Source organism: Nycticebus coucang, chromosome 3 (assembly GCF_027406575.1).
Source record: "Nycticebus coucang isolate mNycCou1 chromosome 3, mNycCou1.pri, whole genome shotgun sequence".
Taxonomy (NCBI): domain Eukaryota; kingdom Metazoa; phylum Chordata; class Mammalia; order Primates; family Lorisidae; genus Nycticebus; species Nycticebus coucang.
Window position 1 is genome coordinate 66,494,273 of NC_069782.1, and position 25,783 is coordinate 66,520,055.

Genomic DNA, 25,783 nt, shown 5'->3' on the forward strand with positions numbered 1-25,783 from the left:
CATAGAGAGAGGATCAGAGAGTTGTATTCCCGGGCCAGGAGTGTCCCTCGCATCTATAAAATAGGAACTAAAAAAACCCTATGGCCTCGGTAAGCTGACACTATTCCATTTTCGGAGGAGCTGAGCCCGAAGAAGCCCTCTTTCGGGCCTTCCTTCGGTCCAGATCCCTGCTCGCGCTGCCCAGCTCCTTCTCACCTTCTTTCGTGGCACAGAAAACCCAACTAGTTTCAGGGCACGTTTTCCAGATTAAGACGTGGGCGCCGCCATGCTGGCAAGGAAGGTGGGCAAATCACATGACAATAATTAGCCAATCAGTGAAGCTATCTACGGTTGGCGGCTGGGATCAAAATGCACCCACAAAAGAAGCGCGCTGAACTCCGTGCAGGGTCCCTTAATCACCCCGGCTGTCTTGGGGGAGAACACGTCACTAGTCCCATTTCAGAGATGAGGAATTTGTGGTTCAGAAAAGGGGCGGTAAGGAGAGAAACCCAACATCTACTGAAGGTCCTCTGTGGGCTGAGCTCTCTCCGGACCTCACTTTCCTTACCTCTTTTTTTTTTTTTTTTTAATTTGGCTGGGGCTGGGTTTGAACCCACCACCTCCGGCATATGGGACCGGCGCCCTACCCGCTGAGCCACAGGCGCCGCCCCACTTTCCTTACCTCTTAAATAAGAATTTTAGTTTCCGGGCGGCGCCTGTGGCTCAGTGAGTAGGGCGCCGGTCCCATATGCCGGAGGTGGTGGGTTTAAACCCGGCCCCGGCCAAACTGCAACCAAAAAAATAGCCGGGCGTTGTGGCGGGCGCCTGTAGTCCCAGCTACTTGGGAGGCTGAGGCAAGAGAATCGCTTAAGCCCAGGAGTTGGAGGTTGCTGTGAGCTGTGTGATGCCACGGCACTCTACCGAGGGCCATAAAGTGAGACTCTGTCTCTACAAAAAAAAAAAAAGAATCTTAGTTTTCAGAGGCTAAGGCGCCAGCCACATACACCTGAGTTGGCGAGTTCGAATCGAGCCCAGGCCGCCAAACAACAATGACGGCTGCAACCAAAAAATAGCCGGGCGTTGTGGCGGACGCCTGTAGTCCCAGCTACTTGGGAGGCGAAGGCAGGAGAATCGCTTGAGCCCAGGAGTTGGAGGTTGCTGTTAGCTGTAATGCCACGGCACTCTACCCAGGGGGACAGCTTGAGGCTCTGTCTCAAAAAAAAAAAAAAAGAATCTTAGTTTCCAAGGTAGAGCAAAGTTTAAATGACAATGCCTGGAAGGTGTGCAGAGCAGTCAGTCTCACGTAGTAAGCGCGCAGTAGGTTCTAAGCAAGTGTATTAAGGCAAGAGAGTGTAATGGTCTCGGTCGCCTGGGTTTGAGTCTCAGCTCACCCTGCTACTTTTTCTTAACTCTGTACTTAAGTTCCCCCATTCGCAAAATGGGCAGGACTTTTTCTGACATTAGTTACTGGGTGGTGGTGAGAATTAAACAAGTTGGTGCAAGTAAAATGTTAACGGAATCTGGCATCTGATAAGCATCATATAAGTCTTAGCTTTTATTGTCGCTTGAGCCTAGGCTTAAATCCTGGCACCCACCATCACTTCCTTGCTGTGTGATCTTGAATAGGTTTCTTCATCTCTGTTCCTCCGTGTGTGTGTAACAGTTCCTATATAAAAATGTTACAGTAGGCTCAGCGCCTATGGCTCAAGCGGCTAAGGCGCCAGCCACATACACCTGAGCTGGCGGGTTCGAATCCAGCCCGGGCCTGCCAAACAACAATGATGGCTGCAACCAAAAAATAGCCAGGCATTGTGGCGGGCGCCTGTAGTACTGGGAGGCTGAGGCAGGAGAATCACTTGAGCCCAGGAGTTGGAGGTTGCTGTTAGCTGTGATGTAACGGCACTCTAGCCAGGGCAACAGCTTGAGGCTCTGTCTCAAAAAAAAAAGTTACTGTAAAGTTTAAACGAGCTAATTCCCATAAACATCCTTGAACAGTGCCTGGCACCATAAATAGTAGTCATTGTTTTTGTTTTACAGGACTCTAAAGTTCAGAAAGATAGAGCAACTTGCCCAAGGTCGCAGAACTAGAAGGTGGCGAGGTCGGGATTCGAACAACCCAACAGATCCAACGTACGTATGGGCGAGGATCTCCAGGGGCGTACAGAGGAGATGAAACCTGGAAGGGGCGCGCTCGAAACTCGGCTGGCCTGGCCTAGGGGGGCGGGGTCTGGAGGCGGTGCGCGGGCGGGGCCGTAGCCGCTCCTCCCTGGCCCTGGTGCGGCGGCGGCGCGGCTTGCGCTGGTTCGGCGCTCGGTTGGGGCGGCCTGGCCCACAATGAATGGCCGCCGCGGCTGCCGCTGCTGCTGAGGCGGAGGCCGCGGAGGCGGAGGCCGAGGCCCCGGCGCAGGGGGGCGCGCCCCGGGCGCAGGCCCGGCCCCAGCCGCCGCTGCGGAGCCCGCTGGGAGTCCCCGGAGCGCGGCCACCGTGCAGGTGAGGCTGCCCGCCCCAGGCCCGGTTCTGGCCTCCTCCCGCCGGGGCGGCCCGAGGGCCAAGAGGGGAGGGCCTGGGGGTTTTCTCTGTCAGAGAAGGAGCTGGGCCGCAGCCTGAACTCTGCTCGAGCACCCGAGTGTGCGGAGCCCGGCCACTGCGGATGGCCTTGAGCGTCTAGCCCCGGGCCGGGCCTCGGGGTGTTCGAGCGGCGGGATCGGACCGGGACCCCCACCGTCACTCCCAGCGAGGGGGCCAGGTCGGGCCAAGGCACGTCCCGGTGGCTCCGGGAGGTTGAGGAACCGGCGGAGGGAAAGTGAGGAGACTCTTGGGGATGCCGGAGGGGGAGGGGAAGAAGAGTCGGACTCCTGGCCGGCCGAGTGGGGGAGGAGAGGAGAGCTGCGCGGCCGGAGGGAAACGGCCCCTAGGGGGGCGGGGAGAGGCTTGTCCCGCAGGTATGGTTTGGGCGCCGGAGGAGGTGGGTGGGTCAAGTTACATGCCCGGGGGCGGCTGAGGAGAAGCCCAGGAAGTGGGGCATGGTGGGTGTGGGCGGAGTTAGTTCGGGTGGGGGCGAATAGGAGATCCCGGAGATGTTTGCAGGGGTGGCATGAGGTCAGCGCTCTGAGAGATGTTGGGGGAAAGCTAACTCCGCGAGCGAATGTAGGATTTCTGGGAGTGGGGTCAGGCAGAACCTTTGGCTAGGGTAGTGGGGATGTGGGGGCAGGTCAGGAAAAACTAGTGGCCAGAAAGTGTATGCCAAGATGTACCACCTCACTTCTAAGTGTTAGCTCAGGATCACACTCATGGCTTTTCCTTTTTCTCACAACTTATACCTGAAGCCTCTAAGTCTCTGACCTACCCCTTGGGCAAGCCTTTACCAATTGTTCAAAGGCACTGGCCAGTGGTGTTTGTGTGGGCAGCTGGAGACCATTTGAACACCTAGCTCAGGCATCCTGTTTACCACCCAGATAGCCTTCACCCGCTGCTTCCCCATATATCTCCAAGAAGCAGCCCAACAGACATACTTGAGTGTCTTAGGGTCCTGGATTCTTTGTGTGACCAGAGCCTGGAGGCCCAAGCCTGGGGGATAGGACCTCACTGTGGCCATCATATACCATGGCCTCCCAGGCACCAGTTCCTTGAGCCCGAATTCTGTGGGTCATCTCCCTGAAGGTGAAAAATTGGGGAGGTGAGCATATAAATCTGTGCTAATCCTGATTTGAAGGCTAATGATGGTGTGAAGGCAGGTTGCAAAGAGGAGGTTAAGAGGACCATCAAATCAGGCATCCACCTCCTGGTCTGGGCCTTTGGACTGACCAGGCACAGGACTCTGCCTCTGGGGTGCTCATCCTGGGCCAGGCCCTGTGCTGAGCTTGCTGGTGGGATGAGTTCATTGATGGCTCACCACCACTGGGTCAGCTTAGGCCTCTGTGGTCCAGACAAGGAAGCTGAGGCTCAGGGGGTGATGTGGCTTGTCCAGGTCATGTGACTAGACAGTGTCTGAACTGGGATTGAGTGACCCTCAGCTCAAACTCATTGTTGCCTGGTTGGCCTTCCAGGGACACAACTGGAGGAGCTTCTCATCGTTCCAGATTTCCTAGTGGGGATTCTCAGCCCAGGCCTTTCCTTCTGCCCCTCCCAAAGGATGGGTCAGTCCCCAGTTGGGACAGACTGAGTTTCCCTGGTGTCCCAGAGGATTGGAACAGTGGAAACTTATTTATTAGAGGCCTGGTCACCCCTTTTCCTTCATTGCTCTTCTGGGAGCCAGAAGGTCAGGGGTATGGAACTGGGCTGGCTGTGGGAAGTGATCATGAGGATGGGGCCTGAACTGGAGCTGCATTTTGCTTTGCTTGCCTGGGTTGTTTGGCCCCCAGTCGGACTGTGTTGCTTTTGTTCCTTTTTTCTGGGCTAATTGCAAGGCTGTTACCAGGGTGTTCTCGGGACTTTGATTTCAGTCCTCAGCACCTGAGGCAGGAGACAAACTGCTGGGTCAAGTGATATCAGCCAGTTCTTCCAGGTTTAATGATGGGTTGTCACCCTAATTCGCCCTTTCCCCCATCTCCCTCTGGTTCCCAGGACTACCCACCCCCAAACCTGTGCCCTGCCCTTCTCTCTCTGGGTGGCCTCCTGTGCTGGGAGTAGGAACTGGGCCCACAGCCCCACATAAAGAGACTGACCTTCCTGTCTGTTTGGTCCAGAGCTTGCTGCAGGGGCTGGTGCACACAGAGGGGGTTGGGAGTGGAAGTACCATGCAGTCACTCAGCTAAAACAGGGGCAGAGACTAATGGGAGCTGGCCCAGATATGTGAATGGCTGAGAAGGGGATCTGGCCTGGAGCTGGAAGACCAGGTGCTGGTAATAACTGCTTCTTAGTGAAAATGTAGCAGTCACCATGGGGCAAGTGCAACAAGTAGATGGCCCATTAAGACAGTTGTGGCTCATGTCTGTAATCCTAGCACTCTGGAATCTGAAGCCTGAAGCTTGCTTGAGCTTAGGAGTTTGAGACCAGTCTGAGCGAGAGCAAGACCCCTGTCTCTATTAAAAATAGAAAAACTTTCTGGGCTTTGTAGCAGGTGCTGTAGTCCCAGCTACTCAGGAGGCTGAGGCAGGAGGATCTCTTGAGCCCAAGAGTTTGAAGTTGTTGTCTCTGTCTCAAAAACAAACAAACAAAAAACCCCACAGTTTTATTTCTTTGCTAGGGGCCAGCTCTCTACTGGGAAGTGAGGGATGGCAGCAGACCTGAGTAACAACAGATCTGGAGCAGCTTGCTCTCAGGCATCTTTCTTTCTAGTGAAGGTGATGCCCTCAGACAAACAAACAATCAGGATAACTTCAGATATTTATTATGTTTACAAAAGGGTGAAGTTGTGGTGAGCTAGTAAGGAATGGAGAGATTTCCACTGGGTGGTCCAGATGGCTTCCGAAAGCAATGATCTGAATAATAAGAAATTATTGGCCAGGTGCAGGGGGCTCCTAGTTGTAATCTGAGCACTCTGAGAGGCCAGGGCCCAAAGATCACTTGAGATCAGGAATTTGACAACAGCCTCAGCAAGGTCAAGACCCCCTTCTCTAACAGAAACAGAAAAAATTAGCCAGATGTGGTGTCATGGGCCTGTAATCCCTGTTACTTGGGAGGCTAAGGCCAGCGGATCTCTTGAGCCCAGAAGTTGGAGACTGCAATGAGCTATCGTGACACCACTACATCTGCACTCTAGCTTGGGCAACAAATGAGACTTTCTCCAAAAAAAGAAGAAGGAAGGAAGGAAGATAAGAAAAGAAAAAGAAAGAAATGTGCAGGAGGTTGGAGGTAGCTCTGGGGCTGGGAGGAGCCAGTGTTCTAGGCCTGAGGACCAGCACTTTCACAGCTTTTGTTAAGTATAAAGGCCAGTCTCTTGTTAATTGCTCTGAACATTTTATCTTTGTTAAAGTGATACTAGCCTAGAGACTGAGACCCTTATGGCCACAGCAAGAAAAGGAAGCCCTGGCTCAGTCTCCTGGATCTCCCCCATAGCTCCCAGTTGAAAGTTTAGACCCTTTGGCCTGCATCCAGGGCATGTTGAAATCTGGCCCCCTGCTTGGGCAGCCTGGAGCCCTAGCTGGTTCTATTTTTTTTTGTCACCCTCAGTAGAGTGCTGTAGCATCACAGCTCACAGCAACCTCCAGCTCTTGGGCTTAGGTGATTCTCCTGCCTCAACCTCCTGAGCTGGGACTACTGGCGCTCACCACAATGCCCAGCTATTTTTTTGTTGCAATTTGGCCGGGGCGGAGTTTGAACCCGCCACCCTCAGCCCGCGCCCCACTCACTGAGCCACAAGCACCGCCCGCCCCAGCTGGTTCTTGAGCTGGCCTTTGAGGAAATCTTAGTTTTAGTCAGTCTTACAGGATCTTTGAGTGGGATCAGCCTGGAGGCACAGGAGAGTATTGGGGATTGGCACAAAGAGGCCTGAGCCCAGAGTTAGCCTGAGATGGAGAAAGTGAGCCTGACAGGCTTGGGTGGGGTACCGCAGCTGGAAAATACCAAGGCAGTGTTCCCTGCCACTTTATTCCTTCTCTTGGGTCCTCCATACCCTTCACACCTTTCCCCCCTCTTGGATTGCTCTGAACACTTTGTACATTTTAACTCATTTAAGCCCATGACTAGCAAGTCCTGCCTCTTTTCATCACTGTTTGGTACATGTGGAAACTGAGGCATGAGTCTTTCCCTCACAGGGGCTCCAGAGCAATCTGCCAATTACTTCAGAATCTTGCAGCAACAGCTCTTACAGCCAGCCTGTACTGTCCCCAAGCTACCTCCATGTCCCTTGCCTCCCCAGGTTTTCTGTGTCCCCTCAGCCCAGAATGCCATCCCCTGGAGAGCTTTCTTGGCCGCACAGCTGGGGAGCTGGGACTGGGCCTGCCCATCAAGTTGGGAGTGAGGACACAGTGAACCTGCAGAGGTGATGTGTTAAAGGTTGTGTTAAGTGTATGGTTATGGTCATTGTCTAGTCCCTAAAGACTGAGGACTTCGTTTCGGAGTCGTGTTTTCCAAATTAAGCAGAGGGAGAGGGTAGGTAAAGGTGAGAGTAAAATTTCACAGTTAGCACTATACTACTCAGCTATAAATAAGACAGGGCAAAGGTCTTGACTTCTGTGCCTCAGTTTCCCCTTCTGATGAGTAGGTACAGGCAGGCATCGATTCTCTTGCCTCAGCCTTCCAAGTAGTTGGGACTACAAGTGTCCGCCACAACGCCCCGTTATTTTTTGTTGCAGTTTAGCCGGGGCTGGCGCCCTACCTACTGAGCCACAGGCTCTGCCCAACCTCAGTGATTCTTAACCACAGGTGATACTGCCTCCTGTGGAGACATTTGGGAAATGTTTGGAGACACTTTTGGTTGCTGCTGCTGGGGGTAGAGGTGCTACCAGCATCTAACCAACATCTAATGCAGTGGTTCTCAACCTTCCTAATGCTGTGGCCCTTTAATACAGTTCCTGTGGGTCGTGACCCACAGGTTGAGAAGCACTGATCTAAGGCGTCTACAGGCTAAGGGTGTGGTTCAACCAAGGATGGTGGGTAGGGAAGGCCCTACTACAAAGAATAATCCAGCTCAGTGGCAGCAGTGCCAATGTTGAGAGTCCCCACTCTTTGGTTCTTGTAATGTTTATGGGAGAGGTTGTTTCTGGGGTGGTTGGATGGTGCTTTGAGTACTTTAGGGATCCCTCAGTGAGTACTGCTTGTTAAGGTTCTGGAAATGTGCAAGATTCTGGGAGATAGTGAGAGGTGCTTTGAGTACTTTAGGGATCCCTCAGTGAGTACTGCTTGTTAAGGTTCTTGAAATGTGCAAGATTCTGGGAGATAGTGAGAGGCACAAGCTATCCTACTCTCAGAGAGGGGCCAAGGAAACAGACAAAAGGGACACAGCTGGGCACCAACTACCTGGTGTTATTTGATTACTTCTTTTTTTCTTTTTGAGACAGAGTCTCACTCTTTTGCCCCATGGTGTCAGTCTAGGTCACAGCAACCTCAGATTCCTGGGGTGAAATTATCTTTCTGCCTCAGCTTCCTGAGTAGCTGGTATTACAGGAGTTCACCACAATGCCCAATTAATTTTTTTATTTTTAATAGAGTTGAGGGTCTCAGTCTTGCTCAGGCTGGTCTCCTTGGCTCAAATAATCCTCCCACTTCAGCCTTCCAGGGTGCCGGGATTATGGGTGTGATTCTTTTTTTTTTTTTTTTTGTAGAGACAGAGTCTCACTTTATGGCCCTAGGTAGAGTGCCGTGGCCTCACACAGCTCACAGCAACCTCCAACTCCTGGGCTTAAGCGATTCTCCTGCCTTAGCCTCCTCAGCCTCCCGAGTAGCTGGGACTACAGGCGCCCGCCACAACGCCCGGCTATTTTTTTGTTGCAGTTTGGCCGGGGCTGGGTTTGAACCCGCCACCCTCGGTATATGGGGCCGGCGCCTTACCGACTGAGCCACAGGCGCCGCCCTATGGGTGTGATTCTTTAATTCTTGAAACACCTTGTGAGGTGGCTGCTGCTTTTAGCCCATTTTATAGATAGACTGATGCTGGGGGCAAGTACCATTGTAGATAGATGTCTTCCAGGAATGTAATTGTGAGTGAGAAGTTTTGTAAGGTATTTGAGCCTAGCACAACAATGAGATTCAAAATCTTAAGCAAGTATGGTAGCACTACTCAGGAGGAGGCTGAGGCAGTAGGATTGCTTGAGCTCAGGAGTTTTCGGTTTCAGTGAGCTATGATGTGCCACTGCACCCCAGGCTGGGAGACAGAATGAGACCCTGTCTAAAAAATATTTTTTAAATATTAGTCGGGTATGGTGGCATATGCCTACATAGTCACAGCCTCTTGGTAGGCAGGAGAATCACTTGAGCATGGGAGTTTGAGATTAGTGAGCCATAATTGTGCTTATACGCCAGCCTTGACAGCAAAGCAAGTCCTTGTTGCCACTCCCCCACTTCCCCAAGAGGCAAAATTTTTTGCCCTGCATGGTCTAGCATAGCTAGGCAGGCTCCATCCCCAGTGTGATCACCCAGCCCCATCTGCCTCCTTTGTTTGTTGCAGGGTTGACACCTCAGAGCCTTTGCCCTTGCTGTTCCCTTCCTCCTTGTCTGCTGCTACTATGTCTTTGGGATATGAATACACACAGGGAGCGCGGGATATAGGAAAGGTGGGCTTGTAGTTGGGACTAGGAGCTCCAGGATGATGGATGGAGGAGAGCTGCTGCTTATATGGAGGAGAGGCCAGATTGCTGAGGGCTGTGAGGAGGGAGTGGGAGGAGGGAGAGGTGGCAGGCAGAGACTGCTCATTCCTGGAGATGGAAGTTGGGGGAGGAGGGCTACAAAATAGCTGCGGGAGACTGGGTGAAAGCAGGTGGCCTTGGGGGACAGAAAGCAATACCCCAGTCTGATCCTTAAAGATGACCTGAGATCCTAAGGAGGGGCCCCCAGGTAGCCAGTAGAAACATCTGGAGAGGACACACCCAGTGAGGGTGAAGATCTCTGGACTTGCTCCCATCCCACCTCTGACTTGCTTTTCTGAGTACCTGTTTTCCCATCTGTAAAATGAATCTAGTGCAGCTGCCTCACAACCTGCCTGTATAAACAGGGGCCTGCTGTTCAACATGGGCATGGTACTGGCCTCTGGCTTCACCTCTTTTTTTTTTTTTTTTTAACTTTATTTTACTTTTTGCCCTGCCTTTCACTTCTTTTTTTTTTTTTTTTTTTTGTAGAGACAGAGTCTCACTGTACCGCCCTTGGGTAGAGTGCCATGGCGTCACATGGCTCACAGCAACCTCTAACTCTTGGGCTTACGCGATTCTCTTGCCTCAGCCTCCCGAGCAGCTGGGACTACAGGCGCCCGCCACAACGCCCAGCTATTTTTTTTGTTGCAGTTTTCCCGGGGCTGGGTTTGAACCCGCTACCCTCGGCATATGGGTCCGGCGCCCTACTCACTGAGCCACAGGCGCCACCCGGCTTCACCTCTTTCTCTGTGCCTCATTCTCACCCATAATAGGGGAGGAAGGCTGATTTCTTCCTCAGAAACTGTCAAAAGGAGTAAGTGCAGTGAACCTTGTCTGCACTCTCTCCAGTTTGGTGCACAGTAGGTGCAGCCTGAGTGGGAGGTGGCTGTTACTAATCCTATTACCCACCATGGACTTAATGACAGCCTTTCAGAGGGAAAAAAGACTAAACTGTTCATGGAATTAAAAAATATAAAGATGCTGGCTGGACACAGTGTGTCACACCTGTAATCCCAGCACTTTAGGAGGCTGATGGAAGAGGATTACTTGAGGCCAGAAGTTAGAGACCAGCCTGGCAACATAGCAAGACCCCATCTCTACCAGAGAAATAGAAAAATTAGCTGGGCATCGTGGCACATGGATGTTATCCCACTACTCAGGAGACGAGGCAGAAGGATCACAGGAGCCCAAGAATTTGGAGCTGCAAATGAGCTATGTTGATGCCACTGCCCTCCAGCCTGGGCAACACAGTGTGTATCTCTCTCCTTCCCCCACCCCCACATGCATACATATGTATACACACATAGATGATAGAAGGACTTAAACAAAACAGTTTGCTTAGGTTATATTACCTTCACATTCAGTGCCTAAGAGTCTGAGCGGTTTGGGGTCAGGCAGGATCTGGCTGCCTCCTGCTGTGTGGATGTAAGACTAGGGCTTTCTGGGCCTTTGCTCCACGTTACACTTGGAGTTGATAGTTTCTCTTAACTGACGTTTACATGTTTACATGTCTTCATCCATTTGGGCTATTATAACAAAGTACCTTAGAGTGGGTAATTTATAAACAATAGAAATGTATTGTTCACAGTTCTGGAGACTGGGAAGTCCCAGATCAAGGTTTCAGCAGATTTAGTGTGTGGGGATGTTCCTTATGGATGGTGGAGGGGACAAACAAGGTCCCCTGGACCTCTTTTTTTTTTTGGCCGGGGCTGTGTTTGAACCCACCACCTCCGGTATGTGGGGCTGGCGCCCTACTCCTTTGAGCTACAGGCGCCGCCCCCTGGACCTCTTTCATAAGTGCACTAATGTGTTCATCTCTGCCTTCATGACCTAATCACCTCCCAAAGACCCCACCTCTTAATATTACCGGGGTTTCAACATGAATTTTGGAGGAGTGCAAACATTAAGACTATGGCACATGTCAATGGCCATTTCAGAGCTTCCCTGGAAAGTCAGTTGAATAATTATTCATGGAGAACAGATCTATTGCTCCAGCCTCTGCTGGCTGGAGAATTCTGTCCTGAGTTCTCTTACCAAAGAAAGAGCTGGTAGCTTCTATTCCCATGAATTATTCTTCTAGCACCACCCCCCACATACACACACAGCATGCTCCAACAGCAGGATGAGTTAGGAATTTGAAATTCAGTGACATTGAGCCTCAAGTGGGACCCTGGCTGCACTCCCCTACCTACCTCACCTTGGCGACTGTCAGAGAAAGACATGTCTGCCCAGCCACAGATCTTGCTTCTGAGCCTCACTCCCTTGTTACTGTGGCACCCAAAAGGGAATAAGATTGGAAAGAATGGAAGTAATCTTTCATTCATTCTACAAACAACTGAGAGCACACTGTGTGCTTGGCCCAGTCCTAGGGACAGGGGACACAGCAAGGAACTACACAGGCAAATTCTGTGCTTTGGGGAAGCTGGGAGTGCAAGGGGGCCCCTCCAGTTTGCTAGATCATAGGAAGTGCCAAGAAGTCAAAGGGGTGGGAGAGCAACCTAAGGCATTGGTGTTGGGAAGAGATTTCTGAGACTGGCTGCTCTGGGGGATGCATTCCCACCCTAGAAGGTCTGGGAGCAGTGACAACCAGACCTTCAGGGGCCCCAAAAGAGCATTGTAGGGACTCAGCAGTGTCACCTTGAGGTCAAGGTGTTGCAGAGTGGTTTTTATGTAGAGACAGAGTCTTACTCTATCGCCCTTGGTAAAAAAACCAGCTTCTGGGCGGCGCCTGTGGCTCAGTGAGTAGGGTGCCGGCCCCATATGCCGAGGGTGGCGGGTTCAAACCCAGCCCCGGTCAAACTGCAACAAAAAAATAGCCGGGCGTTGTGGCGGGCGCCTGTGGTCCCAGCTGCACGGGAGGCTGAGGCAAGAGAATCGCGTAAGCCCAAGAGTTAGAGGTTGCTGTGAGCCGTGTGACGCCACGGCACTCTACCCGAGGGCGGTACAGTGAGACTCTGTCTCTACAAAAAAAAAAAAAAAAACCCAGCTTCCCTATTGTGCTGTTTTGGGGGATGGAGACAGGTAATTAAATTATTCCTTAAAACATCCTTTTCAAATGAATTTTATATATGCCTTTAAGTTCATATACAAGAACATTGAGTGTTAGGGTTTCAACCTATAAATTTCAGGCAGGGACATGATTCAGTCTATAGCAAAGCCCTGAGATTGGGCACAATTCCCCAGAAGTGAGAGCACTTTCCATCGCTGCCCCTCCCAGATCTCAGCTCCATTAGAACCCTCCCTCCAGGGCAGTGCCTGTGGCTCAAAGGAATAGGGTGCTGGCCCCATGTACTGGAGGTGGCAGGTTCAAACCCAGCCCCAGCCAAAAACTGCAAAAAAAAAAAAAAAAAAAGTCCAGATGCCTCCATGTGCTCCACATTGATCTGTGTGACCTTACATGAATGGCCATGTCCCCCCCGCCACCACATCATGCATTCCAGAGACATAGCCCTCTAAGTCTCAGCCTGCCACAGACAGGGACGTGGCAAATATTTGTTGACTATTTGGGAGGTTGTGGAAACTGTGTCCTGTGCCCTTGAATCTCACTGAGAGACCCACTTGTGCCAGAGACCAGGACTAGTGGTATTGGGAGGGTCCCCCTCCACCCTGTGGGTCTAGGGGCTGCTCTGTGGCCTTCTGCCCCTCCCCTGCAGCAGGGACCGATACACTGAGATTTGAGGAGAGATGATTCTGATGTGGTTTTCTGCCCTTGAGAATGGTCAAGTGGGACTTTGTGTTCTCAGAGCAGCGAGTAATGGAGGGCAGGACTCCAAGCAGGGTGTACAACTTTGGCAAAGGCCTGGCTTCAGTGGGGGTGCATGCTCTGTGCCTGAGTCCAAGATGGGTGAGGTGGAGGGCTTGAGTGCCAGACTGAGGGATATGTTTAACCAGGTCTGAGGGGAGCACAGCCAGCTGCCCTGGGGGCTCAGCTTGGTTGATACTAAATCTGTACCACCCCTGACCCAACCAGTATGTGACCCAGCCAGGTACCTGCTGCTTGAGACCTGTTTCTTCTGGGAGCCCAATCATAGTTCCTCCCTTCTGGGACTGGCATGGGTGAAGGGCTTGCCATCCAAGGCAGTTGTTCTCCTGAGTCTGGATAGGTTTGGGGCAGGTCTCTGCAAGGGATGGAGGGGTACTCTGGGGTGGGTCTATGCAGGCTCCTCACTGCATTCCTGGGGCTGTCTACTGCCTCGCTCCATCTCACACTTCAAATCCTAGCAAGGCCATGAGGCCATGAAGGAAGGAGACAGAATAGTATTCAAGTCTAGCAGCTCACAGACATGCCTTTCCCACTCCTGGGTCCCCAGCTGTGTGGGGGTGCGGGTGTTCTGTGGCTGGGTTTGCCCCACTTGCTCCTTCTGCCCTCTAATTACTAATAGAAGGCTCCAGAGCCAGGCTCTGAAGCTGAAGTACAGGAAGCATAGGGACTCTAGCCTGGACATTGTTTTGGCTCTTGACTTTAGGAGGGCACCTGGGCCCTGCATCTCTGTTACCTTCTGTTGTCCCAGAACCTCACAGTCCCCATTGCTGAGTGCTGACTGTGTGCCTTGCACCAGATAGCTCACTGGGACCAGGGAAGGCAGCACTGTGGTCCCCACCCTAGAGCCCCGATTCGGAGGCTGCCTCACATGCTTAGGTAACTCACAGAGAGTGTCTGCAGCAGTACCCAGCATGCCAAACGAAGTAAGTGGGACCCCAAGGAATGCCCTCTGCAACCCTGGAAATGTCTGTCCCCACTGCACAGCCTCTGGCCCTCTCCCCACCAGCTACCATGTACCAAACTCAAGTCGTTTGTTCCTACCTTCTGCTTTCTCTCTCAATCTCTCTCTCTCTCTGCATTGTTCTTTAACCCATTTACCAATATTTACTAAGCATGTACTGCCAAGAAACTGATCTTGAACAAAACTGGCCATGATGCCTACCTTCACGGAGTTGACAGTCCTCTTGCATGGATGACCCTACATAAAACTCTTACAATGCTGCCGACCCCAGGGTTCTTGCTAACTCCAAGCCTCCAACTGCTCACTCTCAAAGATGCCTGTGCTCTCTTCCTGGCAGCCAGGCTCTCCTGAGCTATCCTCCAGCCATAACTGCCTCTTTTGGGTCTCCAGACAGCACCTGATACCTTTCTGCCCAGGGGTGTTCTCTCCACCTCCCCGGATCCTGTTCGTCCTTTAGTGGCCCATACCACCAAGATTGGCCACTTTGTGACACAATCACCCCAACTATAACTAAATCATTTCTCATGTTTCCCCACTAGACAGTGAGTCCTGACTGAGCATAGCTGATGCTGTTCCTGGCTGTGTCCCCAGCACCTTGCACAGAGGAGGATGCAGTTCATCAGGGTGGGTTGGATGGATGAGTCCCCTCTTTCAGATGAGTAAACTGAGGCACAGAGAGGTGAGGGGCTTTGGCTACACTGTACACCTAGCCTGTCTTGGTTCCTTGACCATCTTGATCCTTGGCATTTGAGCCTCAGTATGGGGGTGGAGGGTGGCTTTAGTTTGGCAGCCCGGGGAGGTGTCAGGACCCCTGAAGTGGGTTCTCTGGGCTCTGTCCTTTGGTTACCATGTGATGTGCTGGTTTCTCTTGCCTCTTTGACTTGTCCAGCTCTGAGTTTGGGCTCCTGGAAGGAAATTTATGATGCCTTATGTCTGGGAATTCCAGATTCTGCCTCCCCTCTCTGATTACCCTAAGGTGTTATTTGTGTGTGTGGTTGAGACAGAGATTTTGAGTTGGGGGAGGATACAGCTGAAGGAAACCACAGGCTGTGGTGCTTAGACAGATTTCTGGATTGAATCTTGACCCACACTGACCTCAGGATAGTACTTAACTTCCACATGGCCTAAGTATTCCCAGCTGAGAACTGGCAATATGAAACTAGCCCTGAAGTCTCACTAAGAGGATTCCAGGAGTTCATGCTGGGGTGCATTGGGTTCTCCCTTACCCTGTGTGCAGAGAGGAGTAGGGCCTGCATTTGCTCATGGTCTTTGCATAGTACTGGCTCTGTGAGTATGGGTTGCATTCATAGGGTCAGGTTAGTGTTCAATTTCAAAATGGAGAAAGAGATTTGGGGTTCTGGTTTCAGGAGTAGGTCAGTGCTCGAACCAGGACTCAACTTGGCCCCAGGATGTACCTCTGAGGCCTTGGGCACATGCCACTTCTGTTCATCATAGCAGCCAATTTTAGAATGATCTGAGTGTTAGCATGTAGGGGCCAAGTATTCTCTGTTTTCCTAGTGCCCATCCCACAGCAGCAGCTCTGAATGGAGTTGCTAATGAATGAGGAAACAGTGAAAGATGCAGGAAAGTTAACTGTGGGAGTGAAGGAAGTAAAGCTGAGGTTCATTCTTGTCCCAGGGCCTTTGCACATACTGGGTACATCTTTTCCCTGCTGGCCAGCTGGAGCCGCTGCTCAGGATCCTCTTACTCATGGAATCTCTCTCCTCCCCACCCTGAAAGGACTCACTTTTACTAGTGGTGGAATTGTAAGGTCACCTCTTTCTTTAAAACCCTTCAGTGACTGCCCAGAGTGTGGGACACAGCCTTCCCATCATCCTGCCTGGCCAGTTCTTCCTGGAAGAGACAGCACAGGCTTTTATGCAGAAGCTTGCTTGGCCCCTTTCCCCTCACTGGTCAGGGCAAAGGGTGGCTCCCTGAACAGATTAATTCTTCCTCCCCTCCCCTTAAGCACTTTGGGGTTAGTTTGTGCATCTTTTTGGGGGGAGCGGGGGGGACCGAGTCTCAACCTGTCACCCTGGGTAGAGTGCCGTGGCGTCACAGGTCACAGCAACTTCAAACTCTTAGGCTTAAGCCATTCTCTTGCCTCAGCCTCCCAAGTAGCTGGTGCCTGCCACATTGTCTGGCTATTTTTTTGTTGCAATTGTCATTGTTGTTTTATCTGGCCCAGGCTGGGTTCGAACCTGCCAACTTCAGTGTTTATGTGGCCAGAGGCCTACCTACTTTACAGGCACCACCTTTTTTTTTTTTTTTTTTTTTGAGACAGGCTCTCACTCTGTTGCCTGGGTTAGTGGTTTCATCCATAGTTTATTGCAACCTCAAACTCCTGGGCCAAAGCAATCTTCCTACCTCAGCCTCCCAAGTAGCTAGGACTATAGGTGCATGCCACCATGCTTAGCTAATTTTTTATTTGTTTTTTTTTTTTGTAGAGATGAGGTCTTTTGTGTTGCCCAGGCTGGTCTTGAACTCCTGGCCTCAAATGATCCACCTTGGTCTCCCAAAGTGCTGAGATTACAAGCATGAGCCACTGCACCCAGCCTTACACATTTTCTTTCTAAATATTATGTACTTTTGCATGTAGGCAATTTGTTCACCAGTTTCAAAATTCAAAAGACTTGAAAAGTGTACTAACTGTATTTTGCAAGTCTAATTCCTAATTCTCACCAGAGGAAACTAGTCTCCTTCCTTCCCTCCCTTTTTTTCCATAGCTTTATTGAGATGCATACATCATCCAGTTCACCCGTTTTAAGTGTACAGTTCAGGCTATGTACAGAATTGTACAGCTACCACCATGGTCAGTTTTAGAAGATTTTTCCTTACATCAAGAATAAACCCATACACTTTTGCTTTTCCTAGCCCTCCCCATTCTGCCTTCTCCCCAGCCTCTGACAACCATTAATCTGCCTTCTATCTCTATGGATTTGCCTGTTCTTGATGTTTCGTATAAATGAGGCCATAAACTATGTGGTCCTTTTGTCTTGATTTCTTTCACTTTGCATAATGTTTTCCAGGGACATCCATGTTTTAGCATGTGTCAGAATTTCTTTCCTCTTACGGCTCAATAATATTCCATTGTATGGATTTACCACATTTTGTTTATCCATTCAACCGTGGATAGAACATTTGGATTGTTTCCACCTCTGAACTATTGTAAATAGTGCTGCTGTGAACATTTGCATGCAGGTTTTTAGGTGGACAAATGTTTTCATTTCTCTCAGGCATAAATCCTAGGAGTAGAATTTCTGGGTAACATGGTAACTGTGTTTAACCATTTGAGGAGCTATCAAACTGTTTTCCAAGGTGATTGCACCACCTGACACTCCTACAGGCAAGGTCATCCTCATCAACTTTTTTTTTTTTTTAATTAAATCATAGCTGTGTACATTAATGCAATTAAGGGGTACAATGTGCTGTTTTTATATACAATTTGAAATACTTTCATCCAAGGCTAACATAGCCTTCACATCATCAACTTTTTGATTCTATCCAGCTTAGTGGCAGTCATTCAGTAAATAGTGATTAAGGCTCATGTGCTGGGTACTGTGAACTCTGGTGCACAGTCAGGTGACCCTGCCTTCTTGGCATTTCCATGCTAGTGTGCTGCAAAGGTACCCTAGCCACGTGGCACTAGTTATCACTGGTTTGAGCTTATAGGCACTCACTGCATCCTAGCCACCCTTCCAAGCTCTTAGGTGAACTCAGTTACACATGGGGAGGTATGCCTTTGCCCATCTCTCTGCAAGGGACAGCATGTGACCACTCCAGTCTATAGCTGGCTTAGCTGATTTGACAGTATCTTATAAAAGCAGGTCCCTACCAGGACAGAAGGAGTTGGAGGGGCTCTGGGACTCTGATTAGTATGGCGAAGACAAATTGCATGGTGTGGATGTCCCTCCAGCAGGAGAGGTCTGTGGGCAGGGCCAGGCAGCCCCAGTGTTTAGACCCTGACCCAGTTCTTTTGTCTCTCCCTGTACCCCGTGCAGCTGCCACCATGGCACAGACGCTGCAGATGGAGATCCCAAACTTTGGCAACAGCATCTTGGAGTGCCTCAATGAGCAGCGGCTGCAAGGCCTATACTGTGATGTGTCTGTGGTGGTCAAAGGCCATGCCTTCAAGGCTCACCGGGCTGTGCTGGCCGCCAGCAGCTCCTACTTCCGGGACCTCTTCAACAGCAGCCGCAGCGCGGTGGTGGAACTGCCGGCAGCTGTGCAGCCTCAGTCTTTCCAACAGATCCTTAGCTTCTGCTATACAGGCCGGCTGAGCATGAACGTGGGTGACCAGTTTCTGCTCATGTACACCGCTGGCTTCCTACAGATCCAGGAGATCATGGAGAAGGGCACCGAATTCTTCCTCAAGGTGAGCTCCCCAAGCTGCGACTCCCAGGGCCTGCACGCCGAAGAGGCCCCATGGTCCGAGCCCCAGAGCCCTGTGGTGCAGACGTCAGGCTGGCCAGCCTGTAGCACCCCTCTGTCCCTTGTGTCACGGGTCAAGACGGAGCAGCAGGAATCGGACTCTGTGCAGTGCACGCCTGTGGCCAAGCGGCTGTGGGACAGCAGCCAGAAGGAGGCTGGAGGCAGCGGCAACGGGAGCCGCAAGATGGCCAAGTTTTCTACGCTAGACCTGGTTGCCAACCGGCCACACCAGCAGGCCCCAGTGGTGGCAGCAGCCCAGCCCACTGGGGTGGCAGCAGTGGTGGTAGCAGCAACAGGGGCTGGGGCCGGGGCCGGGGCCGGGGCTGGGGCCGGGGCCGGGGCTGGGCAGCCAGCCAGTGGGGCCACGGGGGGAGTGGTGATCGGGCTCAGCACATCCGAGCGGACCAGCCCAGGCACTTCGAGCGCCTACACCAGCGATAGCCCTAGTTCCTACCACAATGAGGAGGACGAGGAGGAGGACGGGGGCGAGGAGGGTACAGACGAGCAATACCGACAGATCTGCAACATGTACACCATGTACAGCATGATGAACGTCAGCCAGACAGGTGCGGCGTGTCCCGGCTTCCCACGCCCCAACCCCAGGCCTGGCATCCCCTCCCCCTGACACGTGCATACCACTTTTCCTCCACAGCTGAGAAGGTGGAGGCCCTCCCTGAGCAGGTGACCCCTGAGTCCCGCAATCGCATCCGGGTACGGCAAGACCTGGCCTCTCTCCCCACTGAGCTCATCAACCAGATTGGCAACCGCTGCCACCTCAAGCTCTATGATGAGGGCGACCCCTCCGAGAAGCTGGAGCTGGTAACAGGTGAGCCAGCCAGCTTTGTCCCAGGATCTCCCTGCTCCACTGCCTGGGGCCTCAGTGCACTCTAAGCTGGGCTGAGTTGCACAGCTGAAGGGGCTGGTGCCCTGGCCACGTCACTGTCCTGGGGCTACAGCTGCCTCAGTACTGTGATGGCTACAGCATTAGGTGAGTTGATACAAATCAAAGACGTAACCCTATGTTTCTAGCTCAGGGGTTGGCTAATATTGTTTGGCCACAGGCAGGTAGATTAGCTACTTCATAGGGTAGGGTGAGGGCTAATTACCATAGCTGTTAAGAATTTGGCTGGGTGAAGTGGCTCTTGCCTCTAATTCTAGTGCATTGGGAGGCAGAGGCAAGAGGATTGCTTGAGGCCAGGAATTTGAAACCAGCCTGAGCAAGAGTGAGACCCTGTTTCTATCAAAAATAGAAAAATGAGAGCCGGGCCTGGTGGCTCACACCTGTAATCCTAGTACTTTGGGAGGCTAGAGTGGGTGGATTGCTTGAGCTCAGGAGTTAGAGACTGGCCTGAGCAAGAATGAAACCCCATCTTTACTCAAAATAGAAAAATTAGGCTCTGGTGGTAGGCACCTAAGGTCTCAGCTCCTTGGGAAGCCGAGGCAAAAGGATCTCTTGACCCTAAGAGTTTGAGGTTGCTATGAGCTATGATGCCATAGCACTCTGGCCAGGGCAACAGAGTGAGACTTTGTCTCAAAAAAAAAAAAAAAAAAAGGCCTTGAGGCTCCACTCCTCCGTACTCTATAGCTGGCCACAGTCAAGGTCCCTACACCACACACAGATGGTTGTACCAGGCTTACAACAGGACTTGGCACACACAGCAGTCCCATAAATGGTGACACCACTCTTTCTGACCTTTCCTGAGTGATGACAGGCAGGGGGAGTCCCTAGGAGCCTCACTTGACTGCCCTCAGGGGGAGGAAGAAGATCCCCAGGGCAAAATGTGGGGACCCAGAGCCCAATACAGGAGTCTCAGGGCTTCTGAGAAGGGGGTTGGGCCCATGTGATAGTGTGGCCTCATGGGGGCTGTGGTTGTTTGGGGCGCTGTGAGCCATCCTCTGGCCTACCCTCACCAGGTACCAACGTGTACATCACAAGGGCACAGCTCATGAACTGCCATGTCAGCGCAGGCACACGGCACAAGGTCCTGTTGCGGCGGCTCCTGGCAGCCTTCTTTGACCGGTGAGGTCCTTGCCAGAGCCCTGGGGAAGGGTAGCGGGGTTGCCCTGTGCCCCTTATCACCACCACCACTACTGAGTACCTCTGTGCCCCCACCCTGCCCCCAGGAACACACTGGCCAACAGCTGTGGCACCGGCATCCGCTCTTCTAGCAACAACCCCACCCGCAAGCCACTGGACAGCCGTGTCCTTCATGCTGTCAAGTGTGAGTGTCCATACTTTGGGAGTGAGGGCCCGGCAGGCAGACTGTGTTTTCCTCCAGTGTTGGCCCTGATGGATGGGTGTAGTTTCGTATTGACAAGGATTCTAAGGCTCAGTATAGGCTTGTTGGGAAGAGGGCTATGACTGACTGGAGGTTTCTTTGTGCTTGGATGACAGGGGTGCCAATGGGGGGTCAGGGGGCCTGTGTCAGGAGGGTCTCAAACTCAGGGAGGTTATGGGAGGGATGAAGCTGCTGGCAGAGCCTGCCAAAAGCGGCCACTGCCATACCAGATGGTTTCAGCCACCTGTTGTGGTGAGTCTAGGTTTCCATTAGACTATTCCAATTACTGAATTCCGGCAAATGATCCCAATTGTTCAAGAATGTTTTGCTAGCACATCCAAATCCACATATCCCTACATGTGGCCAACGTCAGGCATTTGGGAATAGGAGGTGTTGGTCTGTGGTTTGAAGTCCCATGCGCTGGACTCAGTTGTCTCCCCTCTGGGGGGGAGGTCACAGATGGTAGGGAATGGGTGTTCTCATGGGAGACCAATCAGACTTGTGTCATGGCCACGCCATATCTGAGCCACCTTCCCTACCCTGCCTACATAGACTACTGCCAGAACTTCGCCCCAAACTTCAAGGAGAGTGAGATGAATGCCATTGCAGCTGACATGTGTACCAACGCCCGCCGCGTCGTGCGCAAGAGCTGGATGCCCAAGCTCAAGGTGCTCAAGACCGAGGGTGATGCCTACACCACCTTCATCAGCGAAACGGGCAAGATAGAGCCAGACATGATGAGTGTGGGCAAGATAGAGCCAGACATGATGGGCGTGGGCAAGATAGAGCCAGACATGATTGGTGTGGGCAAGATAGAGCCAGACATGATGGGTGTGGGCAAGATAGAGCCAGACATGATTGGTGTGGGCAAGATAGAGCCAGACATGATGGGTGTGGAGCATGGCTTTGAGACAGCTGGCCATGAGAGTGAGGCAGGCCCCTCGGCTGAGGGCCTGCAGTAACCCATACCAGACCCTCCCCTCAGGCTGCACACTCCCTCTCCCATCACACCCCTGCCCACCATCTTGGTCACTAGCTACTGTCTGTTCCTCCCCAGGAGACCCATGGGGGGATGCTGCATGCTCCCAGCCCCTCTGCCTCCCCTCTTCTACCCTCTTCCCCCAACACGAGCCAGCTGGGTGGGAGAGGACAGAGGATGCCAGGGCAGGTGACCGAGGTCCATGCTGCCTTCTTTAACACATACTAGTGCAGTCGGGAGCTCTGATTCCTCCCCTAACCCCTAGCAATCATCTCTCCACTCACCAGGCCCACCAGGGAGAGGGGGCTGGCCTGAGGGGCTTGGGAAGGCCCCCTCCCCAGGCCTTGGACTGCCCTACATGGAAGCATTCCTCAGCCTCTGCCCCTCACTGCAGCCCCTTGGGACTTGAGGGGGGGCCCCCAGGGGTTCTCAGGACCCCTCCTGCCACCTCCCAGTGCTTCCATGTCTCCAAAAGCGCCTTCCTGTCACCCTCGTCTGTCCCTGTGCCTGGGGGCTGGGGTAGGCGAGGCTGTGGAGACTGCCCATTTTACAGCTGGGGAAACTGAGGCTCAGAGAAATTGCACAACTGACCTAAGATGGAGGGCCCAGTGCCCATTCTCCTCTCCCCTGCCTCTGTTGTCCCCCATTGGTTCCCTGGGGCCTGAGAGAGGCAAGTCCTAAGGAAGGGGGTTTTTGGGGGAAGATGGGAGGGCCTCAGAGGTTAGGAGGAGAGGTATGAAGGGCTGGCAGAGTGCGTGCGTGTGTGTGTGTGTGTGTGTGTGTGTGTGTGTGTAGAAGTTTTGCTTTCAGACAAATGAAGATTTAAAGAAGCAGTAGGGGGTTCCTTCCCTCCATTCTCCTCACCTCACCACAACACACCACACCCCACCCCACGGCAGGGCTCCAGGCCTCCACAACCCCCTGTACATAATTTTTAAGACCTTTTTTTAGCGAATGAACTATTGAAGTATAAAATCTCTTTTATTTTTCAAACCAATGGGACTGTGTCCAATGTCCCCCTCGGGCCTGGGCTGAGGAAGGCAGGCTGGGATGTGGGTGCTGGGGGCAGGCTGAATGTGTACGCATGTGTAGGTGTGTGTTTCTGTGGTGGGGCCCCAGTCCCAGTGGCCACCTAGGCTCCTGTGGGTCTGCTCAGCTTCTCCTTCTCTTGTCCCTTGTCCCTCTCCGCCAACAGGGCTACAGTTTAAAGGGTGTCCCAGGTATTGGCCAGATGGCTTCTCCTAGGGCTGGACAGGGTCAGGCCCACTTCCATTGGTAGGATTTGTTTGCAGAATTTTCTCTCTTACCTTTTCTTTTCTTTTCTTTTTTTTTTTTGAGACAGAGCCTCAAGGTTTAGCCCTGGGGAGAGTGCTGTGGCATCACAGCTCACAGAAACCTCTAACTCCTGGGCTCAAGCGATTCTCCTGCCCCCGCCTCCCAACTAGCTGGGACTACAGGCGCCCGCCACAATGCCCGGCTATTTTTTGGTTGTAGCCGTCATTGTTGTTTGGCGCCCAGGCTGGATTCAAACCCTCCAGCTCAGGTGTATGTGGCTGGCGCCTTAGCCGCTTGAGTCACAGGCGCAGAGCCTTACCTTTCCTTTTTATTTTATTTTTTTTTTCTTACCCAGAGAGTATTTTTATTTTTTTTAGTTTTACATGTTGTGAACATGGAGGGCTTTTTTCCTACTCACTATTTCCCCACATGGGTTGTCATTTCACTGTCTCACAGGTGTGTTCCTGGCCTTTGTCCTCCTTCCCCATCTCCCATCACACCTAGTGGCCTCTGTAAAGAGGTAGCGCCCCAACTAGACTCTCTGAGTCTGGTTTGGAGACCATCTGCCTGACCCAGCAGCTCTGCCTGCCTGCTGGGGGTCCCTTCTAACATCTGCATGCTGCAGGGGTCAGTCCGGGGTGTCGGTGTCCTGGTGCTCTGCTGTCCTGGCCCAGCCTCAGCACCTTAGCCCCCAGCCACCTGTCCTGGAGGGGGGGAGTCGACACCCCCAGCTAAAGCACAAGCACCTTAGTCACCCTCCCTCTCCTTCCCTTGCCCTCCTAGCCTGACATCCCACCCCAGCATTGATTTCCCAAAGCACAATATCCTGGTCACTTGGCAGCAGCTATGCCTGATGGGGGTAAGGAGTGGGCAGGACCTCCAGTCAGACCCCCAAAAGGAAGCAGGAGTTCCCAGGCATACCCTCCTTCCAGGCCTTAGTGGGGTGTGAGGGGGGGCAGCTGTCTGGGACCAGGGGGTCGTCTTCTTCCCCATCCCCTTGTCCTGGTGAGGCTCCTGCCTCTTCCTCGGGTGGGACTTGCCCCTGTCTCTTCTTTGAGCGCTGGGTTGGGTGGCAGAGCCCACTTGTTTCAGGGACCCCAGGAGGTGCCCCAGGCTCCCGGGACTGTGTGTGTGGGTCTAGTGGGGGGTGGAGGGTTGGGGGTGGGGAAGAGGGTCTGGGCAGGGGGTGCAGGGGAGGATACTCCTCACCAGGAGAGCCAAAGACAGGGTTGTGCCTTACCCCAGGAGCTTCCCCACCCCTCTTGCCCTGCCATCCTCTCCACCCAGAACAGCCTGCTGCTTTTCCCTTCTTTTCCTGCCCTGCCCTGCTCTGAGCTGCATGTCCCTTCACCCTGGGCGGCCAGGAAGGAATAGGAATGGGGAATCATTAGAAAAAGACTGGGGCCCCCCTGCCCAGCTTTGCTTCCCTGGCCCTCACTCACCTACACCTCTTTCACATGGGACAGGCCACCCACCCTGTCCATGTGAAGTGCCAACACCGTCCCTGCCCTGGGCCGAACCCCTACTCCCTCCCTGGGCCCCCATGTGAGATTGCACATTAACTACTGTAAGGAGAGGAGAGGTGTTGGCAAATGTGAACCATGAGAATATCAGTGATACTGATGAGAATAAACTAAACGCCTTTGTAACAGCCCTGCCGCATGCTGTTTACTGGGGGAGTGCGGGAGTGGGGGGGACACCATGGGTGCTATGCCTAGCACACCCATGCCACCCTGACTCCAGGCTGACAGTTTCCAGTTGCAGTATCCTTCCAGCTACCCAACAGGTACACAAAAGCATTAACATTTCTTACCCCCTGACTGTCCTGCCACACATCTGAGGCTATGAAAAGACAAGAGTCTATCAAGTGGGTGGCGCCTGTGGCTCAGTTGGTAAGGCTCTGGCCCCATATACCGAGGGTGGCGGGTTCAAACCCGGCCCCGGCTGAACTGCAACCAAAAAATAGCCGGGCGTTGTGGTGGGCGTCTGTAGTCCCAGCTACTCGGGAGGCTGAGGCAAGAGAATCGCTTAAGCCCAGGAGTTGGAGGTTGCTGTGAGCTGTGTGATGCCACGGCACTCTACCGAGGGCCATAAAGTGAGACTCTGTCTCTACAAAAAAAAAAAAAAAAAAGTCTATCAAGTAAGAAAAAACATGCAGGTTCCTGGAGGCCCTGTAGACTCAAAGATAATTAATGGAATTAATGTGAAATAACATGGGAAAAATATTTACTGACCTTGGGATCCCATCAAGTGAAAGGGCCCCCTTGATTCAAAAATAACATGGTCAATTTTCAAAGTGACATGGGTAAGATATTTACTAACCCACTAGGGATCCCACTAGGTCAAAAGATCTCCCCTAAAATGGAGAAGGAACTTTCATCTCTTGGTCCAAGCCAAGTCCATCTAATCTGTGATTACTTGGGGGAGGTGCCAAAATACATGGGGAAGATGACTGAGAGAAACTTCAATTCACAGGGCAATTGGGGTATATTTCAGTAATACCAGCCCCCTTTGCAGTAATACTGGCCCCCTTTACCACCAGAAAGTATGGGTTTTTTTGAAAGTATGGGTTTTAAGAGACAACAGCATCACCGACGAGCCCCTTGTAACTCCAGTCAACTTCAAGTAACAGAATATCGTCTTTCTACGCGTATTGCCAACTCCAGGGAAGCAGAAATAGCATACAAAGTGTGTCCTTTTGTTTTCTTTAAAGACAGTCCCACTCTATCACCCAGGCTATAGTGCAGTGCCATGATCTTTGCTCGCTGCAGCCTTGAACTCCCAAGTTCAGGTGATCCTCCTCCCTCAGCCTCCTGAGAAGCTGGGACCTGCCACTGCCCAGTCAGTTTTGCCCATTTTTAAATCGATATGTTTGCTTGTTTGTTACAATAA

The 25,783-nt window shown here is 52.3% G+C and overlaps 2 protein-coding genes across 8 annotated transcripts in view; one reads left to right on the forward strand and one right to left on the reverse strand.

Moving 5' to 3' along the window:
- Positions 1-224: 224 nt before the first annotated feature.
- Positions 225-24,544, forward strand: NACC1 (nucleus accumbens associated 1). Of its 7 annotated transcripts, XM_053582234.1 has the most exons (8): positions 225-474; positions 2,017-2,109; positions 14,471-14,551; positions 17,929-18,924; positions 19,011-19,184; positions 20,273-20,378; positions 20,483-20,580; positions 21,190-24,544. In XM_053582234.1, the coding sequence occupies exons 3-8, from the start codon at positions 14,494-14,496 to the stop codon at positions 21,597-21,599; spliced, it is 1,842 nt and encodes a 613-aa protein (XP_053438209.1). In that variant the 5' UTR covers positions 225-474; positions 2,017-2,109; positions 14,471-14,493; the 3' UTR covers positions 21,600-24,544. The 7 variants fall into 7 exon arrangements, with proteins under 7 accessions (XP_053438209.1, XP_053438208.1, XP_053438212.1 ...); XM_053582233.1 differs by lacking the exon at positions 225-474 and having other exon boundaries at positions 1,468-2,109; XM_053582232.1 differs by lacking the exons at positions 225-474; positions 2,017-2,109 and adding an exon at positions 2,277-2,469 and having other exon boundaries at positions 14,467-14,551.
- STX10 (syntaxin 10) overlaps positions 940-25,783 on the reverse strand; it is a 31,249-nt gene continuing 6,405 nt past the window's right edge. The window contains exon 8 of the mRNA XM_053582252.1: positions 940-1,187. Coding sequence (XP_053438227.1) covers positions 1,141-1,187 — 47 coding nt within the window. The 3' untranslated portion in view covers positions 940-1,140. The remainder of the gene's footprint in view (positions 1,188-25,783) is intronic.